Source organism: Leucoraja erinacea, chromosome 1 (genome assembly GCF_028641065.1).
Source record: "Leucoraja erinacea ecotype New England chromosome 1, Leri_hhj_1, whole genome shotgun sequence".
Classification (NCBI taxonomy): domain Eukaryota; kingdom Metazoa; phylum Chordata; class Chondrichthyes; order Rajiformes; family Rajidae; genus Leucoraja; species Leucoraja erinaceus.
The window spans coordinates 82948876-82969565 of NC_073377.1; the positions used below are offsets into that span (position 1 = coordinate 82948876).

Here is a 20690-nt window from a genome sequence, read left to right on the forward strand (position 1 = left end):
CCAAGCTCCGCGAACGGGGTGGACGAAGCTGCTGCCCTCCAGTCCAGCGGCCGCAGCTGTTGACGATGTCGTCCACTGGCCCGCGGCCGAACCCTGGACTCAGGATGCCGCCGCCAGAACACCGTCTCTGCCACCTGAGCACCGTTCCAGCCCCGAGCCGGGTCGCCCTCACGCGAGTGCCGTTCCACCCTCGAGCCAGGCCGCCCTCACGGGAGCGTCTCAGCCCCGCGCCAGGCCGCCCTCACGGGAGCAACGTTACCCTCGAGCCAGGCCGCCCTCACGGGAGCGCCGTTACCCTCGAGCCAGGCTGCCCTCACGGGAGCGTCTCAGCCCCGCGCCAGGCCGCCTTCACGGGAGCGCCGTGAGAATGGCACACAATACTCCCAAGTGCCACATGCACTCCTATGCTGCATCATGACTGCCTGACTCTTATACTAAATCACTTGACCAATGAAGGCAAGCATACAACATGCCTTCTTTACTACTCTATCTACTCGTGTGTCACTTTAAAGAAATTATGGATTTGGACCCCAAGATCCTTCTACTACACCAATGCTGTTATGGCTCAAGCCATTAATTACATATTTCCCCCTTACATTCGACTTCCTAAAGTGCAACACCTCACACCTGCTTGGATTAAACTCCAGCTGCCATTTTGCTGCCCATTTCGGTGGCAAATCCATATCTTGCCGAATACTTTGACAGCCTTCCTCACAGTCCACAAACCCAACAATCTTGGTGTCATTTGCAAAGTTACGAACCAACCTGTCTACATTTACCTTCAAGTAATTTATATTCCAAAAGGGAATATATCCTAGCCAAAAGAATATTTTCCAATATCTTCCTTACCACTGATGTAAGGCTCATCGGCCTATAATTCCCTGGATTTTTCCTGCTTCCCTTCTTAAAGAAAGGAACATTGGCTACTTTCCAATACTCTGGGATCTCACCATTAGCTAGAAAAGACACAAAAGTCAATCCTTACCTATTTTTACTTCAAGTACATTTACCTACTTTCACCCTGTATCATAACCTAATAAATCTCTAATAATGTTAGTACTGAAGATTTCAATTAATCTAAAGTCTGCAGCCTTGATGAACAGAGTTCCAGACTTCCATTGCCTTCTGCGCATTAAAATTAAAACTAGGTTATTCGAAAGATTATGCTCTCACTTGAACCTATGTTTGTCAACCAAATATATGAAATATCAAATATCTGAAAAAGGGTCTCGACCCAAAACGTTGCCAATTCTTTCTCATTCCTGCCTCACCCGCTGAGTTACTCCAGCATTTTGTGTCTATATGAAATAGGATGTTGAGTCTCCAAAGGTGTCTCTAGACATCATCTTAATTGTTTAAATTGAAGCAATTAGAAACAGATTATGCAATATGTTCTCATAATTTAATGCTTTAAACCTCTGCATATTTTTTGCAAATGTGGTTTTCTGAACTAAACTCAACACTCCAGGAGAGGTAATGACCAAGACAGCACTTCTTTTTGTGATTTCTAACTCCCAAGTTAAAGAATTTGCCTTCTTGACACTCCCCAAACAATAACACCTTGATTGACACACAATCTACTAAATCTTCAGTGCAAGAAAAAAAATAACAGCACTACAAATCACATTTATGTAGATGAAAGTTGAATGTATGATGCTCTTTTTAATCCAACCCTTCATGACCTCAAGATGTCTCATCATTCCTCACAGACAATTAAATATTTTAAGTCATCAATATAATCCAGGAAAATAGATTTGTGCTATAAATTTTGTTGTGTAAACCCAAAGATTCTCAAAATATGAAACTAGACTGTTTTGAAAATTTACCCAGTGGGAAGTATTTTCTGATGTTACTTTGCATGCAGCAAACTTAGGCTTTGGCAAGCACACTGTAGATATTAGGTGCTTTCCGAAACTGGATGAGAGAGGAGGGCATGAGGTCAAGCTTAAGGGCCTGTTCCATTTGGCGATTTTTTCAGCGACTGCCAGCATCATTGACTGACGTATCAGGTCACCGAAAAATTTGTGGCGTGATGACATATGACGCGCTGTGTTTTTTCAAGTGTCGGAACATTTTTCTTGTCGCTGCTGGATATTGAAATGTTCAAAATCTTTTGGCGACATTGATGACGCCGGCAGTTGCCGAAAATAATTCGCCAAGTGGGACAGGCCTTTAGCCAACAATGTAATGAGATTCTAGAATCTATTACCGTATAATTATAAAGCCTCTTCACCTGGGAACAACACAAGGTAAGAACTTGTTTGAAAATTAAAAGTTTCAATTCATTGGATGTAATATTTCAAAACAAAACTACTTTCACACCAGACATAACTTTACAAAACTCCCAAAGTAATGAAAAATAGCAAGCTCAATTACAAAACCAAAATATTGAATTAAATCTGTTCAGAATCATTATCTATTTCAGTACCTCCCAAAAAGGCATTCAAATTACTTTTGAATATTGAAAACTTAAAATCTTAACATGCTTCTCTACTTTAGTACTTCTTTTCCCACTGAGAGTAGGGAAGATTCAAACAAGGGGACATGACTTGAGAATTAAGGGACTGAAGTTTAGGGGTAACATGAGGGGCAACTTCTTTACTCAGAGAGTGGTAGCTGTGTGGAATGAGCTTCCAGTGAAGGTGGTGCAGGCAGGTTCGTTTTTATCATTCAAATAAATTGGATAGTTATATGGATGGGAAGGGAATGGAGGGTTATGGTCTGAGCGCAGGTATATGGGACTAGGGGAGATTATGTGTTCGGCACGGACTAGAAGGGTCGAGATGGCCTGTTTCCGTGCTGTAATTGTTATATGGTTACTTCATCTGAAACCCTGCTTTGACCAGTCAAATGAAAGATATTCAACTAATCAGATTAATAATTAGATTAAATTAAAGTCACAATAATTCAGAAAACTGAACATATCACAATTATTCAGCTCATGAAGTTTGCTCTGGAAGAGCCAAGCTTTGCAAATTCAAGTTAAATTGCAATATCATACAAAGTAATTCTTTGAGCATTCTACTGGAATAATGAAATGTTACTTTTAAGTTTCTGAATTAGTTACTAAACACATTGTCTAGAACAAGACGAAAAAAGAAGAAACTGCAGATGCTGAAAACGTTTAAAAAGAAACTGCAGATGCTGGAAAATCAAAGGTAGACTAAAATGCTGGAGAAACTCAGCAGGTAAGGCAGCATCTATGGAGCGAAGGAAATAGGCAACGTTTCGGGTCAAAACCCTTCTTCAGACTGCAAGGGTGGGGGGCAGGGGGGGCGGGAAGAAGAAAGCAAGAGATGGAGCCAGTGGGCTGAGGGAGAGCTGAGAACTGGAGGAGAAAGTAAGGACTACCTGAAATTAGAGAAGTCAATGTTCATACTGCTGGGGTGCAAACTTCCCAAGCGAAATATGAGGTGCTGCTCCTCCAATTTACAGTGGTCCTCACTCTGGCCATGTGGGAGGCCCAGGACAGAGAGGTCGGATTCAGAATGGGAATTCACTTAAAGATGTTTAAGTGAGACAACACGTATTTTTGGCACCTTTTACAAAAAGGAGGCCCTTAAATCAATTAATTGTCACAGCGGTATTTAAGTTTCACTTATGAATACAGCAGACAATTTGTGCAGAGCAATATGAAAAATACTACAAGCATTATTGGCTCAAGAGAATTTCCACTACAAAATAATCTGCCTATGTGCGGTCCTTCTGGGTTCATTACATTTTACCCATGGAGAAATCAGGGCCCTAGTTTTAACTTTTATTTTCAAAATAGTTTTGGCAATGTCATATCATTCAGTGCTTGACTAGGTTTTTAGAAAGATAAATCATTACAACCAATTAAGGAACAAAAGAAAAAAAGAATGGCAAACACAAGTTTTTTTTTCAAATAATATTCACATCCCTTGCCACTGCAACAGCACTAAAGAGAGCCCAACTTAGAGCATTATCAAGACGGCAATAACCTGACGTTTGAAACATTCTTATTCCAAACTCAAAGTGTTTCTTGCAGTACACGACCTTAAACTTAAATCCTACCACCACAAATTTTGTCAGTTTATCCAAATACAGAAAAATCACATTCAATTTCAATCTGCCAACTCTGACCGACACCTGAATATTAATTCTAGCTTCAATGCTCAAATACATTTTAGTCACATTAGTTCCCCAAAACTAAATGCATCATAGAATATAACATATGTGCCCGTAGAGTAGTTAATTAATTCAGAATCATATTTGTAAATAAGGGCTTTTCTGTTCATCCATATTTACTTATCCAAAGTTAGCCATCAGCAAAATGGTCATCCCATTCAAAAAGAACGCATAAGAATGAGACTGCTACTTTGGACAATCTAAATAGGAAGCTTAATTCATTGAAAGTGAGCATGGCTTATTTGAAACTTTTAATATAGAATTCAGTATTTTTGCAAATTCACTTTCGAAATGAAGAATGCATTTGAATGACCATGGATTTCATTTTTTAAGATAAGCTTTGGTGCTAAAATAAATGTTTTAAATCCAACACGAGTCACTTACAAAATAAGTTACAAATGTAGGGGAAAAGTCAGCAACTATATCTTGGTACATCTGAATCTGGTATTCAATTCAGAATATTTGACAGTGAATATTCTGAAGTGTTCAAGGTTGATTTATTTAAATATTACAAGATTTGGCTTGTGTTAATAGTAGTGCTATTGGAAAATACCATAATGGTAGTTCATATTGTTTTTAAAGATCTATAAATACAAACTGATATTATTCCCTAAAATTATTCTATTTTTAGGGAAGGAAATTTAAAAACCACCACACGCATTATGTGACTAGACACATAAACCTGGGTCTCTCTTTACTGCCCTCTGAAGTGGCTTACTAATTTTCAGTTCTAAAACTCTCATGGCAATTTGGGATAGCTTTAAATTCTGGCCTCCCAGCATGACAAGCATACCATAAATTATGTGACGTTCAAAATATAAAGAGTAGAGGGAAAACATGGTGACTGGCATGTTCCTTCATACAATACAGCAAAGTACACACTGGATGGGGTTCATACAAGTTAAATGATTATCCATGACACATGTCAGCATAGCATCTGACAGTTTCACTAATTACGGTAAATCAATTGCCTTTAAGATTATTTGAACAAAGCAACATTTTAATTCATGGAGCGAGGGGGTTAATTTGGAAATAGAATCCCAGAAGGTTGCAATCATTTCAAGCGGAATTCCCTATTGACACCATGTAGACGTGAATATGTGTGTGTTACAAGATAGTAGCTCGATTCCCTTGATTTAGGTAATCCGTAGCCAGCTGCGATTTTTCACTTCGGACACTGTTCACTGCGTAACGAAGTGATAAACGGTGGAAGACTAGGTAACCCCCAATAACCCACCTCACTTTCCACACTAATCTAGAAAGTAAAATCTTAAAATTCGCTGACTAGAGTACAAAGAAAACATACAAAAAAGTCGAAAACACCCAAGACGACTACCAACCAAACACTTAAACTCAATGGGAACATTTAAAGAGAGATAAATGTGGGAGAAAAAGGGAAGGAGCTAGAGAAGGCGGTGGTGGTGGAGGAGGAAGAAGAAGGGAGGACGGTTCTAATCCTCACATAGCCATAGCTCGGCGCTTGCAGCTCCGGACGCGAAATGTTTTGCCTGCGGGAACAGCCTGGTTGCCTGACGGGCAGCGGGGCCTCGCTTCCCCCTCCCGAGCTCCGTGCTCCTCCTAAAAAAAACTAACCCACGAAGTGTCCCAAGGCGCTGGCCAAGGGCCTGTCCAGCCCCGGGAGTGAGGCCACTCTCACCTGGAGAGCGGGAGGCAGTCGGGACAGGGCACCAGGCTCCGGGGCCCGGGTCAGTCGCACAGCGGAGACCCGGGGGGAGCCCGTGAAAGGCAGGGCAGCGAACAATGGGACGGCGGAGCAACAAGCGCTGCTCGCCGCGGCGGCCTGGGGCGCTGGCCCGGGCGGGCGGGTGGGCGGACGGGGAGAGAGAGGGAGGGAGGGAGACAGGCAGGCAGCGGGCAGGCAGGGAGCGGGGCGCCGAGCGAGCAGCGCGACCTCATACAACCGGACACTTACCCTGTCACAACAGGCGCCATCTTCCACAAACTCTCCCCAAACTCCTAGTCTCGCGAGGCGGCGCCCGGCCTGACCCTCAGCTTCAGTCCCTCCTCCCATCGCCTTCTCCATCCCCGCCCCGCCCCCACCCCACACAGCCCCCCCCCCCCCCCACCCACACAGCCCCGCCCCGCCCCCCCCCCCCCCACACCCCCCGCCCCCACCCCCACCACAGCCCCGCCCCGCCCCCCCCCCACACAGCCCCGCCCATCACCGCCCCGCCCCGCCCCCACCCCCACACAGCCCCGCCCATCACCGCCCCGCCCCCAAACAAACATCCCCTCCCCCCCCCTCCCCCTCGAAACGCAGCGCGAGCGCGCTCCCCCCCCCCCCCCCCCCCCCCCCCCGTCACAGCAACCGTCGCAAGTCTTCAATGGAGGCGCAGTGAATGAGTGAGTGAGTAAGGGGGCGGTATGGCAGATTAGACTCAAAATACTGGAGCAACAGCGTGTCTGGTTCTGGTTGATTACTGGAGAAAAGGAATAGGTGACGTTTCAAGACGAGACCCTTCATCCAGACTGAGTGTCGGGAGAGGGAATCCCGAGGCGTTGGAGCAAAGCAGAGCCTGGATCGATCAGATGTGTTTAGATCACACACTGTCTCTGGCTCTTGTTTGCAATGTATTTACACCCTGGGCAGTTATTTGTCTGCAGCCGGGTCTTGGCTCCCGCTGGGTTACTTCAGCATTTGTGTGGGGTTTTTTGGGGCCGACTGCGACAACAAAAAAATCCCGAACTCTGGATCGGGTCGTTAGCAGCGCAACCACAAATGTGCAGAAGAGAAGGAACCGATGAGAGTTCCAGCTTGGAATAGTTGAGGATGAAAACCTGCCGGCAGACACGTTGAATCTGCGGACCCCGTCGCAATCCCCACCAAGGGTTGTTGACAGAGAGAGAGAGAGCAACGATGTGAGGTCCTGCTGCCATGGTGGGACAATGAGGGGGAGTTGACAGTGATAGTGATGTTCTTGGGAGCCAGAATTATCATCGGCTCCCTCTGCACATTTGCTGTGACGACCTGATCATGATTTTTGGGATTTTTATTGTCACAGTCGGCCAATTTGTACTATTAACTGTGTAAAAAAAACAAATTCTGGAGTAACTCAGCGGGTTAGGCAGCATCTGTGCAGATAATGAACAGGCGATTTGAGACCCGGCTTCAGTCAACTGCCCAGGATGTAAAAATACCAACATTTCACAACGTGGGAACACTTTATCGATGTATTGCCGACAGCGAAATCACGAGGGAATCTTATGCATTTAACATAGAAACATAGAAAATAGGTGCAGGAGTAGGCCATTCGGCCCTTCGAGCCTGCACCGCCATTCAATATGATCATGGCTGATCATCCAACTCAGTATCCCGTACCTGCCTTCTCTCCATACCCTCTGATCCCTTTAGCCACAAGGGCCACATCTAACTCCCTCTTAAATATAGCCAATGAACTGGCCTCAACTACCTTCTGTGGCAGAGAATTCCAGAGATTCACCACTCTCTTGTGTGAAAATTGTTTTCCTCATCTCGGTCCTAAAAGATTTCCCCCTTATCCTTAAACTGTGACCCCTTGTTCTGGACTTCCCCAACATCGGGAACAATCTTCCTGCATCTAGCCTGTCCAACCCCTTAAGAATTTTGTAAGGTTCTATAAGATCCCCCCCAATCTTCTAAATTCTAGCGAGTACAAGCCGAGTCTATCCAGTCTTTCTTCATATGAAAGTCCTGCCATCCCAGGAATCATTCTGGTGAACCTTCTCTGGGCAGATGAGACGAAGATTAACCTATATCACAGTGATGGCAACAGCAAAGTATGGAAGAGGGAAGGAACTGCCCAAGATCCAAAGCATACCACTTCATCTGTTGGAGTGTTATGGCTTGGCATATATGGCTGCTGAAGGTACTGGCTCACTTATCTTCATTGATGATACAACTGCTGATGGTAGTAGCATAATGAATTTTGAAGTGTATAGACACATCCAATCTGCTCAAGTTCAAATAAATGCCTCAAAACTCATTGGCCGGCAGTTCATTCTACAGCAAGAGAATCATCCCAAAAATACTGCTAGAGCAACAAAGGAGTTTTTCAAAGCTAAAAAATGGTCAATTCATGAGTGGCCTAGTCAATCACCTAATCTGAAACCAATTGAGCATGCATTTTATATGCTGAAGAGAAAACTGAAGGGGACTACCCCCCAAAACAAGCATAAGCTAAAGTTGGCTGCAATACAGGCCTGGCAGCACTTTACCAGAGAAAACACCCAGCAACTGGTGATGCCCATGAATAGCAACTTCCAAGCTGTCATTTCATGCAAAAGATATGCAACTAAATACTAAACAAGACTACTTTCATTTACATGACATTGCTGTGTTCCAAACATTATGGTGCCCTGAAATGGGGGGACTATAAAACACTGCTGTAATTTCTACATGGTGAAACCGAAATATATAAAAATGGCCTTTATTAAAATCTGACAATGTGCACTTTAACCTCATCTGATTTTTTTTCTATTACAAATCTCAAATTGTGGAGTACAGAGGCAAATAAATAAATGATGTGTCTTTGTCCCAAACATTATGGAGGGCACTGTATGGGGCCCACTACCTCATAAGTCCTTTAACGCTGTTAACAGAGGAAAGGGATATTAATCTCAAGAATCAAAATGGGGAAAGGGGCAATTTTGCTTAAATGGTAATTCTAAATCCATTCAGATCTTCATAGAGTCAGAGTTATACAACATGTGCATGGCTGGCCCAATTAGTCCATAATGATCAAGTTGGCATTCTCCGTGCCCAGGAACTAGCTGTCGTTCACAGATCAGCTCGCGTCCCAGGGACTGGCTGCAGTTCTCAGGTCGGCTTACCTGCCCCGACCCTGTGAAAACGAATTGGAAAAAAACCGCGGTTTTTCGGATTATGGGCCGGATTCAGCCCGTGTGCCGTAGGTTGCCGAACCTTGTCCTAGATGGCCTCATTGTGGTCCTCCCCATGTTTTACAACCGATTCACCTGGTTAGTTCTATCTCCGGCTGCTTCATGTTGTCAGCGGCTGCACATCCAACCAAGAAAGAAGAGAAGAGAAGAGATGTGACGTCACTCAAAGCCGCCAACTGACGCGCTTCCCCAGACTGCACAGATTGTTGTGATGTGGCGCAAAAAGACAAACTGCAGGGACTGAAGACAGCGTGAGAATACTGTCATCAGCGTGAGAATTGGCTGAAATGCGTGACTCTCATGCTCAAAGCGTGAGAGTGGACAGCCCTGTCTAAGGCCAGGATGTGACAACAGACGCACAGGAAGACATACACAAAGGAAGACACACACACACACACAGGGAGACAGACACACACACACACACATACACAGGGAGAGAGACAGACACACACACAGGGAGACACAGAGAGCCACACACACAGGGAGACACACACACACGGGGAGACGCACACACACAGGGAGACACACACAGAGACACGCACACACACACAGGGAGGCACACACACACACACAAGGAGACACACACAGGGAGACAGACACACACACACCTTTCCTTCCCCCTCCATCTTCCCCCTCCCTCTTTCCTCTCCCTCCCTCTCTTTCCTCTCCGTCCCTCTCTTTCTCCTCTTTCTCCTTCCCTTCCTTCATCCCCTTTCTACATTCCCTCCCCTGTGTCTCTCTTTGCCTCCATCCCTCCTTTTTTTCCTTTCCCTCTATCTCTCTCTTTCTCCCCTCCCTCTCTCCTCCCTCTCTTTCCCCGGCCGCCCAATGGGGAGTCTGGTGGGCATGGTGTAGCGTGGATTGGCGGCGCTGGCGCTGCCGTGTGAGTTGAAGGGCAGGAGGGAGGGAGGGAGGGAGGGAGCGAGGTTGCCGCGGCAGCCGGCAGCGCAGCGCTCTCAGACGGCGCACAAAAGCGCTGACACCCACTGCCCGGGACCGACGCGCTTCCCCAATCCATGCAGATCGCTGTCATGTGGCACAAAGAGACAAACTGTGCAGCAAAGATTCTATAGCTCCGCTATAGGATCTTTGCTGTCCAGGGACTGAAGGCAGCGTGAGAATTCAGTCATCAGCGTGAGAATTGGCTGAAATGTGTGACTGTCACGCTCAAAGCATGAGAGTTGGCAGCCCTGCAGTACTCCAAATGCGGCTTGACCAGTTGAATTGTGGGAGAGATCAGATGGAATTAGAAAGATGTGAAAATGAAATTAGAGAATTAAAGAGGAATTGATAAGAGAGAATGAGAAATGCCGAACAGTGTAAAAATATCAGAAAGAGAAGCAGCGAAGGCAAATGAAAAACTAATGATTGGTTGTGGAATGAATGAGAAACATTGTTTTTGGAGGAGCAGTAAGTGAATGAGGACTAGATTATGGCAGATAATGTAAGTGGGATTTTGAGAATTGGGTAGTGATTAAGAAATGAAAGGCAGTGGTCATAACTCTGAAATTAATAAATTGTAGGATTCAATGGATAAGTAAAACCAAGAAATTGCTGGAGCATAACAAATAATGAGCATGGGAACTTTACTGCCAGCCTCCCCTCATCGTTAGACCCCCTACAGTTTGCCTATCGCCCCAACCGCTCTACAGAGGATGCCATCTCTACCACGCTGCACACAGTAATCGCGCATCTGGAACACAAGAACACATACGCCAGAATCCTGTACATTGACTTCAGCTCAGCGTTTAATACCATCATCCCACAGAGACTTGTGGAGAAACTGAGGATCAATGTCACTGGATCTTGGGACTTTCTGACAGAGAGACCCAGTCAGTCCGTGTGGCATTGAACACTTCAGGCTCGATCACGCTGAGCACCGCTCCCCTCAAGGCTGTGTATCAGCACTTTTTCACACTGCTCAAGGACTGTGCGATTCAGAGAATAAAATCATAAAATTCGGGGACGACACTACAGACCAGTTAGCCTGACTTCAATGTGGTGGAAGTAGATGGTGCTGGAGCGGCAAAAATTAAATTGATGTCGACAAAACTAAGGAGATGGGGTCGATTCAGGAAGCGCATAGCAGTAAAAGTGGCACTGCAGTGGAGATTGGAGTCCATAAAGTCAGCATGGATTGCAAATGACGGACAGTCACCTGAAACACCACTGGGACTTCAAACGGGCCTAATGCACTTCCTGAGGAAACTTTCCTTTTCTAGGGGCATGTCTGTACAATTAAAAATGGGTACTGAAGGGACAGGAACCTGCAGTGGTATGTAGTGTATCTAGAACTTTGAAGAAAGCACAGAAATTGCCTTTGATAAGGATCCCGCATCAGGGGTAGACTGGTGACTAAAATTAGAGCACATGGCGGGGGTAGGGTAAGATGGATAGAATGGATAGAAAATTGGTTGGCAGACATTTGGTTGGTCAGCAAAGAGTAGGAGTGAACGGGTCCTTTTCAGAACGGCAGGCAGTGGCGAGTGGAGTGCCGCAAGGCTCGGTGTTGTGGCCGCAATTGTTTTCCATATATATAAAGGTGATTTGGAAGAGGGATTAGACGCAACATTAATTCAACCAGTTTGTGGATGATACAAACGTTATGGGTGGGAGTGTGAGAAAACTGTGACCAGTTAGAGGATGGTGGTGGGAGGGATGCAGGGTGACCTAGACAGGTTAATGGGAGTGGGAGCAGATGCGTGGCAGATGCAGTATAATATAGATAACAATTAAAATGGATGAGGGGAACCAGTGGATGTAGTATCCACCTTTGATGGTGCACGCAAAAAACAAGGGGGGGTAGATTATTATCTCAAAATGGGGCAGACATTTGGTTAGGCAAAGAGGGAGTGAGGTCCTTTTCAGCGAGACCTGGCGCGTCCAAGGCTCGGTGTACACCGGTCACTGAAAGTTGGCTTACAGGTACTGCAGGCAGTGAAGAAAGCTAATGAAATGTTGGCCTTCATAACAAGAGGATTTCATATAGGAGTAAAGAGGGGGAGGTGCAGCGAGACTGCAGTTGTATGGGGGTCTCTGTTGTTACAGGTACTGCACATCTGAAAGAAAGCTAATATTGTGTTCATAACAAGTTTTATAGGAGTAAAGAGGTAATTTGAGGAAGGGCTCTGGTGCCTTGTGATTGAGCAGTGCAGCGTAGGTTCGCGAGATTGATCCCTGGGATGGCGGGACTGTCATATGAGGAAAGATTGAAAAGACTAGGCTTGTATTCACTGGAGTTTAGAAGGATGAGGGAGGATCTTATAGAAACATATAAAATGATAAAAGGACTGGACAAGCTAGATGCAGAAAAAATGTTCCCAATGTTGGGCGAGTCCAGAACCAGGGGCCCCAGTCTTAGAATAAAGGGGAGGTCATTTAAGACTGAGGTGAGAAAAAACTTTTTCACCCAGAGAGTTGTGAATTTATGGAATTCCCTGCCACAGAGGGCAGTGGAGGCCAAGTCACTGGATGGATTTAGAGAGAGTTAGATAGAGCTCTAGAGGCTAGTGGAGTCAAGGGATATGGGGAGAAGGCAGGCACGGGTTATTGATAGGGGACGATCAGCCATGATCACAATGAATGGCGGTACTGGCTCGAAGAGCTGAATGGCCTCCTCCTGCACCTATTTTCTATGTTTCTATGTTTCTAATGAAAAACAATAATAATAATAATAATGCTACATAGTATACCATTGTTTGAGACCAACAAGCTTAATGTACAGATGCATCAGAGAATTCAGGTCAGATATTGTTCATGAACTGAGTTAGAGGGTCGAATGTAGGTGCAAAAGGAGGGGGAGGGGAGAAATAATTGCAAGTCCAGGTGAGGCACAGGGAAGGGAAGTGTGGGGGAGAAAGAAGGGAGGGTGTATGGGAGAGGGGGAGGGTTTTGTAGAATTCACTGTTCATACCATTGGGTTATAAGCTGTTGCTGTTCCTCTAGTTTGCGTGAGGCAAAAAGGTCAGAATGGCAATGGAAAGAGGAGTTAAAATGGTTAGCAAATGGGAGATTCAGTAGGCCTTGGCAGACCAAGTGCAACAGTTAAGCGAAACAGTCGCCAAGTCTCCCCTTGTTCTTCGTGATGTACAGGAGGCCACATTGGGAACACCAGAGGTTGGGGGCGGCACGGTGGCACAGTGGTAGAGTTGCTGCCTTACAGCAGTTTCAGCGCTCGAGACCCGGGTTCAATATTGACTACGGCTGATGTCAGTAAGGAGTTTGTACGTTCTCCCCGTAACCGCGTGGGTTTGTCTGAGATCTTCGATTTCTTCCCACACTCCAAAGATGTACAGGTTTGTAGGTTAATTGGCTTCGGTTTGTATAGTTGGTATAAATGTTAATTGTCCCTTGTGTGTGTAGGCTTGTGTTAATGTGTGGGGATCACTGGCCGGTGCGGACTCGGTGGGCTGAAGGGCCTGTATCCATTCTGTATCTCTAAACTAAATGAGTTGGTAAGGGTCATGATTGGGAGGAGATGTTTGTGAAGGCAATATTTGCTGGATAGGGTTTGAGTTGAGGGTTGGTGTGGGAGATGATCATGGAAGCTCCTTCATCCCAATCTTGCCCACACCGGCCAAAGTGTCCCAGCTACATTAGTCCCATCTGCCTGCATTTAGCCCATATCCCTCCAAACCTGTCCTACCCATGTATCTGTCTCACAGTTTCTTAAATGTTGGGATAGTCCCTGCCTGAACTATCACCTACTGCAGCTTGTTCCATACACCGACCACCCTTTGTGTGAAAAAGTTACCTCGCAAATTCCTATTAAATCTTTTCCTCTTTACCTTCAACGTATGCTCTCTGGTCCTAGATTCACATACTCTGGGCAATAGACTCTGCATCTTCCCGATCTATTCTTGTCATGATTTTATACACTTCAAGTACAAAAAAGTACCTACATCACATTTTAGAATCGGATTTCTTTTAAATTCTGCAGGAGATCATGCACAGACATATTGGTACAATTTCAAATATATATGTAGCATCTGGAATCATATAATTTATAAAATGGTTTAGATCAAAAGATACCTAACGTGAGCAAAAAGAATTGTTGAACGCTATTGACCAAAATATTGTCTTCAGAACTAATAATTTTTCAGTCAATCTTAGATTATAAAAAATCCCAAAACAAGGGTGGCACAGTGCCACAGCGGGTAGAGTTGCTACCTATCAGCGCCAGAGACCCGTGTTCGATCATGACGATGGATGCTGTCTGTCCGGAGTTTGTAAGTTCTCCCTGTGACCGCGTGATTTTTTTCTCTGGGTGCTCCGATTTCCTCCCACCTTCCAAAGATTTGCAGGTTTGTTGGTAAACTGGCTTCAGTAAAAAAAAAACTGAATTGTTCCTTGTGTATAGGATAGTGCTGGTGTACGGTGTATGGTGTGATTGCTGGTCGGTGTGGACTTGGTGGGCCAAAGGGCCTGTTTCCACACTGTATCTCAAGTCTAATGTCTAAAGTAAAGTGAAAAACATTAAATTTATTAAATTTATATTAATACAGAAAAATGTTTTTACCTTTTCAAGAGAATTCCATACATAATTATTTTTCTTAATTGTGCACCAACTGTTTCATATGTAAGAATCCCCTCACCCTGATAACCATTTTAGTTTGAATCTTTTTGTACATAAACTACATTTCTGCAGGAATTTGTGTATTTTCATCTTACTTGCTTCAAAACAGGAAAACCGCAAACAATGAATGCTGTTGGTACTGGTATTAAATAAAATGCTGTCTGGAAATGTATGAGAAATCTGGGCTGGAAATTGTTATATGTTTTGCCCATACTTCAGAAACCACATCAATTTAGCAATAAGATAGCCCATGCATAATCTGTACAGAGATCGTTAGATTTCTGGAGCAATTCTTTGAAGATCGATGCTGAAAACAGATGTGAGAACGCTAGTGGAAATGAAAATTGTTTGCATCAAAATATACAAAGTAAAGAGATTTCAGGTAACATAATACATCTACACTTCCATTATATTCATTATGATATTGCTCTTTTGAAGAAATTATTCTGGGTGCTATGTTTATATGCATTGAATTCATACTCATATGCAAAATGTTCAAAACTGTTTGGGGTTACTGAACCAATGTGACTGAACCAATTTTATTGAATAAACCAAATGTACCAACTAGAAACGATGTGTCAGAAACATTTCTTGTATAGATTCACTGGCATACAAATTGGATTTTATGATATATTTTTGCTATCTAAAATAAGTAACAGGTAAAAATCTGGCCTCTAAAAATGTACCTGTCTGGTTACAAATCTGGTAAACAATCTGAGTGCCCGATTGACTGAATTTGCTGATACAGTATACAGCTGTTGTAATAGGAAATTACGTGATCTCTGCGCTCTGCTTTAAACAATGTGACATGGCACATGCTATTAGTTCTGGATCATTGGTGTTCCTGTACCACCATCTGCTGAGGTCAGGGCATGTGTTAGTTTTGGCGTCGATCTGCAGACACATAGTGTTGTGTGTGCACTGGACCAACTATTATAATTCCATGTAAATAAAATAGATCTATTTTCAGTATAAAGATAGATTCATAAATCCGGGACTTCATTTAAAGTATTGAGTAATTTCAAGAAGCTAGCAATGAGCGTATTTATAGTATACCAATTTATTCTGGAAGAAGTGGAGTTATAACAGTTAGTAAAAGCCTAACCTTTTAGATCCAGATATCTAATAAATGTAATGCTCTTTCAAAACTAAACATTACAAGGACTCCTGCAGTTACTTTAATTGTCACTTGTTGAGATAGTCTAAAGAGGATTGTCAATGGTTAGAAACCCTTAAGTGTCTCTGAATGATTAGAGGTGTTCCATATTTTGTGAAGGATATCATTTTTCAAATGTGCATAGGTTATCATAAGAGTAAACAGATGTTGTGACTATTGTCAGGTGATATATGTGCTCTTATCCTTTTATCACCACTATGAATTAGCAGTGCAATATTCTTATTTATATAAATATACAGGTTGGCAAAGTAAGTGAAATTTCAAAACTATATTGGATTGAGGTAATGAAAACTTACAAAACAAAATGAATTTAACAAACAATCTCATAAGGCTGTTGATATATCGATATTTTACAAACACAAAGAGTTCAATCAGACAAATGCAAGTGAATCATAGTGGTTAAGAATGGGTGTTCCCACTCTGCACATGTTACACTTGTACAGCAATCTGTCCAAGCCTGAAGTAGACAGATGGACAGACAAAGCAAAAAATTAAATAGAATTAAACAGCACAATGAAACAGAGGGTCAGGAAACAATGAACAAAGGGGAAGGAGCAGATAGTGAGAGGTCAAAGTCAAAAAAATAAACTGTCTTGTAATCAAAATTTAAGTGATGCAAGTGTGTATATATCTGTTATCCCTCTGGGCTCATAGACAATTTAATATATTTTGCAACTCAAACTAGTGTGGATTGTTTCCGGCAGTGTTTTTGCTCAGGTAGTCAAAAGGCGAAGGCCTTTAAACATTAGTGAAATGCGTTTTGGGAGGCTTGCATTCCCCACAAAAATAAGTCTGCCTATTCGTCCCAAACTTTCCCCACCCACTCTATAATTGTAAATCCTTCAACAAATTTATTTTGTTGATGGGCGTGCTGCCAAAATCCAGCACCTTGCAATGCAGTGTGTATTTGAGGTAGGTAGCTCTTCACCTGTTTACACAAGACTCTATTCACAATGGGCGAGGACACATCAGCAACACCTGTTGCGACATCTTGCATTGTACACCATCGTAAATTTAGTGCAATGTGTGATTTGATGCCAACCCACATGAGAAATCAGTGGTTATGATGAAAAAACATAGGAATTGCATAGTATCACCAAAAATTGGGTAAGCATGGTGGTGCAGCGGTAGAGTTGTTGCCTTACAGAGACCTGGTTTGATCCCGACTACGGGTGCTGCCTGTACGGAGTTTGTACGTTCTCCCCGTGACCGCATGGGCTTTCTCCGAGATTTTGAGTTTCCTCCCACACTCCAAAGACGTACAGTTTTGTAGGTTAATTGGCTTGGGTTTGTATACTTGGTATAAGTGTAAAATTGGGCCTAGTGTGTGTAGGCTTGTGTTAATGTGCGGGGATCACTGGTCGGCGCGGACTCGACGGTGTTTCCACGCTGAATCTCAATTTAAAAAAAAATCAGAAATGTAATTTTAAAAATGTTATGTCTCTTTGACAGTCAGCATATCCACTTTAAATAAAAACTTGGATTCTATAGTGTGAATGGAGAAAATGTTACATCTCTTTAATCAGATAAATCAGATAAAAGTCATGCAGCTATGATATGTGCAGAACTTCTTCACAGATTTGTGTTATTGTGCTTCTCTTGATGAGATGTAATAACCTACAATGCTTCTTTTTTGTGTGGTCCTTGTGTCAAAGGTACAGATCAGTCACAAAGTCTGTTCCAGACATGAACATCTCGGCATTTCCAAGCCGTGCCAATCTTTTGATCAGCCATTTTTAACTGTAGATGATAAAATCATTTTCATTTTATTATAAACCTAACCTTAGGTGACTTCCTTCAACATGATCTATATTTTATCAATAGTAAAGACTTGACAGACAAATTAGGCGGGATCAAGGAGCGAATACCGAATATGTTCCATTGGGAACTATATTTGGTATTCTAAAATAGAAATACTTAAAATGTACGATAAAGGGGAGGAGAAAAACACACAAGTACACATATGCCGAGGGGCCTGTTTCCCCGCTGTATTTCTAAACTAAACTAAACATATGTAAATATATTGAAAGCATTATTGAGGGATGAGGCAGATAAAAATTACAACTTTAATTGAAAGGACAAGAGTTTTACTGATGGAGAAATTGGACGAAGAGATCAAACATCGCACCAGTCCTTGGCTTTGGTGATAGAGGGTTCCATGGCCCTGAGGTGTTTCTGATCGTCCGCCAGCTAGTGTATATTTTCCCCCTCTGGGCTACCTACTCGCCTCTCCATTCTGTTTGATTAATTTGGCAAGAGCAAAGCAGTGCACAATCGTCCAAGAAAAATAAAATGAATCGGCACCAAGTACACAAAATGCCAGACATGCAGGGTATTGTGACTGCGGATTTTAAACCCAAAGAATAAACCATGTTCCCAGAAAACAAAGTACACTGATCCCAAATTGCCCAGAAAACCTGAAGCAAATGTTGTGGATAATAGAGTTAAAGTCTAATCATATTAATGCCAATATTAAGAACAGAGCTTTGCAAAATTCTTAATAAACCCTCTCTCCTTTACTATTTGTCCTTTTATATTAACTCTAAGAAATTCATTGCAAAAATCGGATATGAATGATTTATCTTTCCATTGGGCATTTTTCAAAGATCTGATCTTAATTTTGACTTTAATAACAAAAGATTTGAACTCTTTGTTGTATCTTCTTAGCAAAGTGCACACAAAGGCATCCTCAGTATTTTTGGAGGCAGCTGGACCAATGAGGAAAATGTCAGTAGAGGTCTTATGCTACTTTATGGTAGTTTTAACAATTGACTTCCTCAACGAGTGGTGGACCATCGGAGTCAACAATGTTTTCTTCAATAAGGAATTATTTAACTAATTTAGGAGAAAATGATGGTCTTTGGGAAAAAAAAGCTAGGGAATGGGACTAACTGGCTCTTATAAAAAGGTCGCATGGACCTATTTTTCTAACCTGATTTGACATAAGCACTATGCATCCACCATCATGAAGTGCTTTGAGAGACTGGGCATGATTAACATAAACTCCAGCCTCCCAAACAGCCTCAATCCCCCACAGGTCACCTACTGTTGCAACAGATAGGCAACAAACGCCATCTCCCTGGCCCCACACTCATCACTGCAATATCTGAATAACAAGAACAGCTAAGGTTACTCCTATTTATTGGCTACAGATCCACTTTCAATACCATAATCCCAGCCAAACTCAGCTTCAAACTCCTGGAGCTAGGAGTTAGCACCACCCTCTGCAATTATATCCACACCATCCTGACCTAGAATCCACTATCACTGAGCATAGGGTCATAAAATATCCTCCACGATAACACCAAATGCATTCTAGACCCTCACTGTACTGCCTATACACTGACAATTGTGTGGCCAAATTCAGTTCTAACTCCATTTACAAGTTTACAGATGACACCACTGTGGTGGGCTGGAACTCCAACACTGACGAGAAGGAGTGCAGGAGGGAGATAGAGAGCTTAATAAAATGCTGTAAAGCCAATAACCTCTCCCTCAATATCAGCAAGATGAAGGAGCAAGTTATTTACTTCAGTAACTGAAGTGCTGTACACGCCCCAATCGCATCAATTGTGCTAGAGTGAAGATGGTTGAAAGCTTCTAGTTCCTAGGCGTAAATATCACCAACACTTTGTCCTGGACCAACCACAATGAAGCTACAGTCATGAAGGCACACCAGTGCCCCAGAAGATTAAGGAGGTTCAACAGTCTCCAACGACTCTTGCCAGCTTGTACAGAGGCACTGTAAAAAGCCTACTATCAAGATGGATCCCAGCTTGGTTTGGGGACAGTCCCGCCAAAGACCACAAGAAATCATAGAAGTGTGCTTGTAGCACTATCCATCACACAAACAACCACCCCTCCTATCGACTCCATCTATACTTCACACTGCCTTGGGAAAGTAGGCAACATAATCATTTACACATTGGCAATTTCCTCTCCTGTCAGGCAGAAGATACAAAACCTTGAAATCATATACCACCAGATTCAGGAACAACTTCTTCCTTGCTCTTATCAGACCACTGAACAGCTCTCTCATAAACTAAGGGTGTGGTCCTAACCTCCCAACCTAACTCATTGCAGCCCTTCCACTCTTTTATCTGCACTTTCTCTGTAACTATGATGTTTTAACACTATCTTCTGCACTCTTTTTTTTTCTTGTACTGACTGCGGTACATGTGTATAGGGTGATTTCACGAAAGGTCACTGGAGCGTAGATCCGCACCCACGTGACCGAAAATCTCAAGTGGAGGACATGCTATACATCCGGTACATGTTAGTGAATGGGAAAACACGCACTTTCCCACCCGTTGAAAACATTGAAATTGTTATAAAGGCCAGTTTTTGAGCTGCAATTTACTGTGTCAGTCGGGGTGACCATGAGGCACAGCTACCTAGATTTTCAGTCCAAAAAAAAGATAGAAACTAAGGTAAATTAAAGAGGGAGCTGAAGGTGCCAATCCAGCGGAAGTGAACAGCGGACATTTGCCGTGGAGATTTAAAGGTCCAAAATATCGGGAATTATCGCGTTTGCTCGCTGCATTTCATCAATAAAGATAAAGAAGTCAAAATGCCTTACTTTTGATGAAATGCAGCGAGCAAACGCGATAATTCCCGATATTTTGGATCTTTAAATCTCCACGACAAATGTCCGATAAGCATTTCCGCTGGATTTGCACCTTCAGCTCCCTCTTGGATTTACCTTAGTTTCTATCTTTTTTTGGGACTGTAAATCTAGGTAGCTGTGCCTCACGGTCAGCCCGACTGGCACAGTAAATTGCAGCTAAAAAACTGGCCGTTTTCGATGTTTTTAACGGGTGTGAAAGTGTGTGTTTTCCCATTCACTAACATGTACCGGATGTATAGCTTGTCCTCCACTTGAGATTTTCG

General features: G+C 43.2%; 1 protein-coding gene across 2 annotated transcripts in view; it reads right to left on the reverse strand.

The window, feature by feature from the left end:
* Positions 1 to 6197, reverse strand: part of rbpjb (recombination signal binding protein for immunoglobulin kappa J region b) — a 95575-nt gene extending 89378 nt beyond the window's left edge. For both annotated transcript variants that reach the window (XM_055637929.1, XM_055637923.1), the window contains exon 1: positions 6083 to 6197. In XM_055637929.1, coding sequence (XP_055493904.1) covers positions 6083 to 6102 — 20 coding nt within the window. In that variant the 5' untranslated portion in view covers positions 6103 to 6197. The remainder of the gene's footprint in view (positions 1 to 6082) is intronic.
* Positions 6198 to 20690: the final 14493 nt, after the last annotated feature.